This window comes from Cryptomeria japonica, chromosome 10 (genome assembly GCF_030272615.1).
Source record: "Cryptomeria japonica chromosome 10, Sugi_1.0, whole genome shotgun sequence".
NCBI classification, from domain to species: Eukaryota; Viridiplantae; Streptophyta; class Pinopsida; order Cupressales; family Cupressaceae; genus Cryptomeria; species Cryptomeria japonica.
The window spans coordinates 6,135,493-6,141,998 of NC_081414.1; the positions used below are offsets into that span (position 1 = coordinate 6,135,493).

At 37.7% G+C, this 6,506-nt stretch overlaps 1 protein-coding gene across 1 annotated transcript; it reads right to left on the bottom strand.

Moving 5' to 3' along the window:
* Positions 1-372: 372 nt before the first annotated feature.
* On the bottom strand, positions 373-5,360 carry LOC131069358 (uncharacterized). The gene is made up of 3 exons (XM_058004726.2): positions 5,223-5,360; positions 4,815-5,123; positions 373-663 (listed from the first exon to the last, which is right to left on the bottom strand). Exons 1-3 carry the CDS (start codon positions 5,358-5,360, stop codon positions 373-375), a joined length of 738 nt encoding a protein of 245 aa, XP_057860709.2.
* Between the last annotated feature and the right edge of the window lie 1,146 nt (positions 5,361-6,506).

Below are 6,506 nucleotides of genomic sequence, written 5' to 3' on the forward strand. Positions count from 1 at the left end.
ATTTTGGGTGAAAAAACTCTCCAGAGTCACTAGCCCTTTCAAAATTTTGTTCCCTTTAAGCTGAATGAAATTCTTATCAGAATCAAGACCCGGATATGGACTAAATTCCTTGAAACTATCTTCGGAACCTTCAAAATATGATTGGGTAAATGAACGAGTGCACTTTAGAAAGTCTTTAATCTGAGCATCTATATCAAATACTTGCCAATTATTTACATTATCAGGGACACTATGCCTATAAATCATTTCAATCCTATAAGAATCATCCTTAAAGTCTGGGTGTGGTAACAAAAGAGAAGCTGAAACGACCAACGAATCTGCCCTAGTGTTTTGATCCCTTAGTATAGCTTCAATTGAGAAAGCATCAAAAAACTATATCTCATCCCAAACCTTGTTTCTATAATGTTTCAATCTATCATTCTTAACTGAATAGACATTTCTTACATGTCTGACAATCATCTCTGCATCCCCTTTAACCTTGAGCAGTTTAATACCCTTACACTTGGCTTCATTTAATCCTAGCAGTAATGCCTCATACTTTGCAGTTAAATTAGTATTCTTGAAATCCAACTTGAAAGAAAAAGGGAAAATGTTACCATTAGGGGACAACAAAACTACCCCTGCTTCAGAGCCAGAGTTGGCACAACTTCCATCAAATTCCGTCTACCACAATCCGCCATGTTCATCAATTGCTTCTTCAAATTCTTTTTTATTAGGTGCAAGGATGAGATAGTTTCCAAATTCACATTCTTGGAACAGAATCTAAGCTTTGGGTTTATCAGAGGGAAAGACTGTGTATTTATTTTTTGGTTCGGGTTCAAGTTTGATTTTTTGTTTTCCAAGTGGGATGATAGCTTCTGACCAATCCATCTTAATTTCACCTCCAAGTTTTTTATAGAAAATTCTACTTAAGAGCATCCCATAACTTGCAAGAATGTCAGCATCCAAAATAGTCAATTTTACCCTTTTATCAGGACATGCTGCTAGCACTGCCTGAGCATCCTTTACCTGTCCAATAAGAGGGACCTGCTTCCCATCCATTGAATAACATCTCCCAAATATCTTAGTGAGTGTTAAACCTAAAGACCTAGCAATAGATGAAGGCATTATGTTATCTGATGCTCCTGAATCTATTATACAATTGCTAAGCTTCTGACCATTCAAGAGAAGAGAGATGTAAAAAGGTTCGGGTTTCAGAACTTCAATGTCAAGTCTATCTTCAACATTGTGAAAAGCACAAGGATTACTCAAATCAGTAGAAGGGCACAGAACAGATGCAGGTTTTTCAGCAGTAAACAAATCACTATCCACCACACATTTATGCACTAAGGACTCTGAAGAAGAATCTCCTTTTACATACTTGACCAGTTTGTCTAGTTCCTTCGGGTTCGGTTTCAAATATTCAGTAGTAGCAAGTTGAATAGTTGAAGCTTTACAAAATTCAATTATGTCAAAGGAGGAGAAAGAAGAAGAATTATTTTTACTTTCAAGATTTATTTGTAAAATCTTAACTTCGGGAGTCTTTGCATTAGAGGAAAAATCATTACTTGTGGGGTCTTTACCTTTGAAATTAGCTCCAGAAGAGATCGCAAAAGGAGTAGGTTGGGAGGTTTGTTGATTCCTTGTAAGGATTGCACATGCAGGATCTTCAAGAGTTGCCAAAATATTACCACCTCTTTCTGAATCTGACTCATATTCAAGGTAGAATGATCCAGAGTCGCCAGGTACTTCTTGAATTTTCTCTGCTTTAATGAACTCACCTAGTTCATCCTTTGTGATTTTCATTTGAACATGCCTTATCATATTAGGACAAGAACTCCCATCATGATCTATAGTGAGGTGAAATGAGCATATAGCACCCTTATCAGGAGGGGCCTCTATTTGCAATCTTTGCGGGGTAGCGGGCAATTGCAAAGATTGCCCATAATTATACTGGTTTGGTTGTTTTTTGCTTATATCTTGATAGGGTTGTGGGTAGGAAACTCTAGGTTTCAGTATCTGCCTCTTCAAAGAAATCATATCATTGACTAGCCTTTGAACAACTGGATCAGTTGAAGGGGTGGAGGCTTGAGGTTGACCTTGAGGAATTTGCACATCCTTTCTCCATTTCCTGACTGTTATTAGATCATCTTCGAGTTCTATAGCCTAATTTTGTGCAGTATCAAGATCGGCTAGCCTATTTCTTCTGAGATGGAAACCAACAATGGGAGGCATAGAGTTTATAAAGAAGAATTATTGATTATCAATAGTTGGTCTTTTAGCCTGGGGAATTTTATGGATAATCTTATTATACCCAGCTACATAATCCCTCATTGGCTCATGAATCTCTTTTTTCATTTGTGTGAGCCAAGCCAATAGTGAGTGCTCATCATCAACACTCTTGAACCATTTCTCAAAAGTAGTTTTCATTGTTTGCCAATCAGTTATAGATCCCGCTTGCAGATGACTGAACCAATATGTTTCCCCCTCGGTAAGAGTTTGAGCAAAAAGCCTAATTGCCACATCCTCATGTTGTACTACCGGTATCCCAATAGCTACATTAAAAGAATTCAAGTTTTCTTCAACCAAGACTTTTCCATCCCCATTAAACTTAGGTAAAACATCCCTTGCCCCTTTTGGAAGTGGATTATGGGCTCTGAGGACAAGAGGTCCGACTGCGGCACCCCATGGTTGGGCCATAATGAAAACAGGGTAAATAGTTACAAGGGGAGGGTCTTGAACTCCAGTAAGTGTTAGTGCTTGCCAATGGCTAGAAGAGGAAGGTATAGAAGTGGTTCTGGTAGGAGAGGAAGGTCTGCTTTTAGCGCTCCTCTTGGGAGTGAAATTTGTGGCAAATGATAACCCTTGAAATTCTTCAAAATAATTATCAATTACTCCCTCTCTCCTTTGTGATCTGGTATAAGGACGTGAATCCAGTGTTGTCGTCTCTAGGGTTTCTAAGGTCTTTAAACAATTCTTTCGACCGCAGCAATATTCCTGAGTTATGGAAATTTGTCTCAGACAAAACAAACCTGTTGATACTGTTGATTATGAGTTCAATTCTAACATGCTCATAGCATGATGATCTATTTAATGTTTGACGTCTCCCCAGTAGAGTCGCCAAAAATCTATTAGTGAACATATTTTTCTCTTTCTTCAAATTAATTAATTCCAAAATTTGTCGCCTTCTTTAAAAGACAAAAGTTCAACTAAACAGCTGGGTAAGTGTAACATATACTACTTCCCTCTGAATTTTTGATAGGTACAGCTCCCTCCATTAGTTATTTAGGGAATAATCTAATTAAATTTAATTGGTATGATTTTAACTTGAAAGCATGTAAGGCTACCTACTTCATTCTTAGATGAGAAGCTAATGATTTACACATATTTCAGAGAAAAATCATTCTTCAAAATTCTTCAACATGAGAAATGGAAGTGATCGAAACAAAGTTCAGAACACTAGTTTAATAGTTCATAAAAATAGATAAGAGAAATAAAGTCTCTTTTCAAGACAATATCTTTAAAAATCTCACAAGAAGGAGTCCCGGAATAATGATAATATTCTGCATTGGAAAGGCGATCAATTTCATTTGATTAGATCAATATATGCAAAGATATATCACTACACAGATTCAAAACTCAAAAGTTTTCCTTCTCCCAAAAACAATATGATCTTTTATATATTTATATCTTATGTGACAAAGACACAACAATACATGTATAAATCCTTATCAATTCCATATTTTTTAAGTCTGATGACTTCCTTCAACAAAATAGAACTTCTAAAACCAGAAAAACTAAGTAAAAACCAACAAAATTCTAACCAAAATCTAACCCCCGTTCTGTCTATCTTAATCTAATTTATAGTCTTTATAACAGAGGAGGTCTCACTGAAAACTCAACCTCCTCTGAATTAGTTACAAAAACCAACATAGTATATTTGGGACAGATGTCTCGAAGTCATTTGCACAATCATGAAAAATACATAAAAACAGAGCATTAACAACACCTTATGCTCCTTTTCCATCGTCATCTTCTCCTCCGCTTTCCTAGGTGTCGTAGGTAGTTGCAAGTTCCTGGATTATAGATTGGTTTGGATTCTTCATAGCATTGATTTTTGCCTTTGCGGCTTCTTTGTTCCATCTGTGCTTCACCATTTTCTCAGCATGCTTCGGTAACTGATCGTTACCGATAAACGTCATGGACTCGATCCGGGCGACTTGTGTTATATCTTCAAGGGTGAAATTGCCTTTAGCTTTAATTTTCTCCATGTATAGCCTGAAAGCCTTTATCGCATCCTGTGTGTTCAGCCCACAAATCCCTAGCTGCCAATCGTGGTCCGGATTAACCACTTTGTTGTCATTAACTAAACTGCATTGAAGGTCCTGAAGTTCATAAACATAAGTCTTGGCATCGGAAATCATAGACTTGAAGGTGAGTACCTGCCACATTATAATATTTTTCAATACGAAGAGTTGGCATTCATCGGTTACCAACTTGATTGAATGCTCTATCAGGAATCTGATGGCTCCATACTCTTCTATTTTGGTGAGCATAGGCAAGACATTTTCCCATTTATGTTCCTCTTTCTCCCATGGCGAAATCTGGTTTTGAATTTCAGCAATGAGGCTCTGCATCTCATCACATAACTTCTGGGAGCTTGTGATATACTTTTCTTCGTCTTTAATTACTCCTTCAATCCATGTCTCCACAACCTCTGCAATGCTTTTAGCTCATTGAACCTAACTCATTAGCTTTTTATTCTCTGGTGAAGTAGGATCAAAGCTCTCTATAGCATGGGATATGGGAAGTGCTTCGAAGCAACCGATGCTAACAATGAATTGAGTAAGAATGTTTATATGCCGCTTTAGCTTTCTCTTCTCCCGCCCATCTTTTTCTGACCTGGCAAGCATTTTCTTAGCCGATACCTGGAAGAAATGATTATCTGAATCCCTGCTCATGTTCCCGAGCTCCACCTTGGTGATCTCAAAATCCTCTGCACCGACTTCCTTATCTTTGTCCTTGGGCTTGTATGAGGCAATCTTGGCAACCCACTTTCTGGTTCCTTCATCATTATCCAGTCGGGTAGTTGTTTTGAACTTCTTTGGCTTGGTGCCCTTCTCTATGTACTTAAATACCATGTCCTAAATTGGAATGGTCACAGGAATGAAACTCCATTTTTTTCTTACTGAAGTGGTTAGCCACTTAGGAGTTGCACTCGAACTGGTTGTTCCTCCGATCACTTTAGAGGGTGGCATCATGGCTACGGTAACCTCATGGGAATCCATGGTGTTCAAAATGTCACTGTCAAGATCTTCAACTTCAAATATCTGAGCATCAAGAATTTTATCCTTCGCCTCTGTATCTTTGGTTTGGTCCATTCTTTTATGCGCACCACTTCATGACATGGTATGTCAAGGAGCAGAGAAGTCCAGAGCCAGATTAGGCTTGTGCCTAATGTGAGATGGCTTTTTATCCTTACTTATTAAGTGCATTAATTCCAATTGTCAGTTTAAATGTGCTAAGCTTTTCAATTGGACATCGCATGCACGCATTGAATGCATGGCGGCATTTTTGAAATAACCGCCAGTTCCCGAAATGATTACTTGCCTCAAAAACTCAAACAGTTGACGTCACCCGAGATATGGTTCAATCTTCATCATAATTGGCAATAAGTGCACCACCATGTCTTTTAGCTCATGGGACCCACCTGATTTGAACACACATGAACAATCTGAACTGACTTCACAAGAGTTCAAGTACTTCAAGGCGTACATCGCGCCAAGAAAATTCTCTTCTGAAAGGATTAACTATGTTAAGTGTTGTTGACCCTTTGAACCTTGTTGAACATGTTGAACACCCCTGAACTATTTGAACTAGGTTCAAAGAGTTCACAGTTTGGAGAGAGATGATATAACACACCACCGAACACAGCCATTAAAAGAACCACTGCAAAACACTTAGAGTGAATGTTAGTATAAAAACCTCCTAGACACCTAAGAACCTATGGAACCTAAATGAACATTATGAACCTGCTTCAAAAAGGTTCAATAAGTTCACGGGGTTCAAACTGATCATTAAAACTTGACGTTTCAGATTAAAAAACAATCTACAAATGAATTAAGGATTGAACCGAGGAAATCCAAGAAAGATAAGGACTTCAAATAAAATTTTATAAGGTGATTTACTCCTGTTATGAAGGATGAATGATGAGGTAACAAGATGTTGATGACCTGAAGAGCACATCCGGTGGAGGTTTCTTTCTTGGAAAGAAACTTGTTTCATGGATCAACAAGAAGCAGTCATGTACCTCTTTATCTACTGTTGAAGTTGAGTATGTTGTTGATGCTACTAATTGTACACAAGTTCTATGGATGAAGCAACTGCTGAAAGATATAAGGGTGGACTATAATGAACCGATAGTTATTCATTGTGATAACTCTGTTGCTATTGACATATCAAACAATATGGTATTTCATTCTAAGACAAAGCACATATTTATCAAGTACAACTTTTTGAAGGAGGTG

Excerpts from the sequence above, each read along its gene's own strand:
- LOC131069358 (XM_058004726.2), bottom strand. The coding sequence starts at position 5,360 with ATGGACCAAACCAAAGATACAGAGGCGAAGGATAAAATTCTTGATGCT. Across the intron at positions 5,124-5,222 it reads CCATGATGCCACCCTCTAAA|GACATGGTATTTAAGTACAT; the intron begins GTGATCGGAGGA and ends ATTCCAATTTAG. Across the intron at positions 664-4,814 it reads ACATTCTTACTCAATTCATT|ACGGAATTTGATGGAAGTTG; the intron begins GTTAGCATCGGT and ends GGATTGTGGTAG.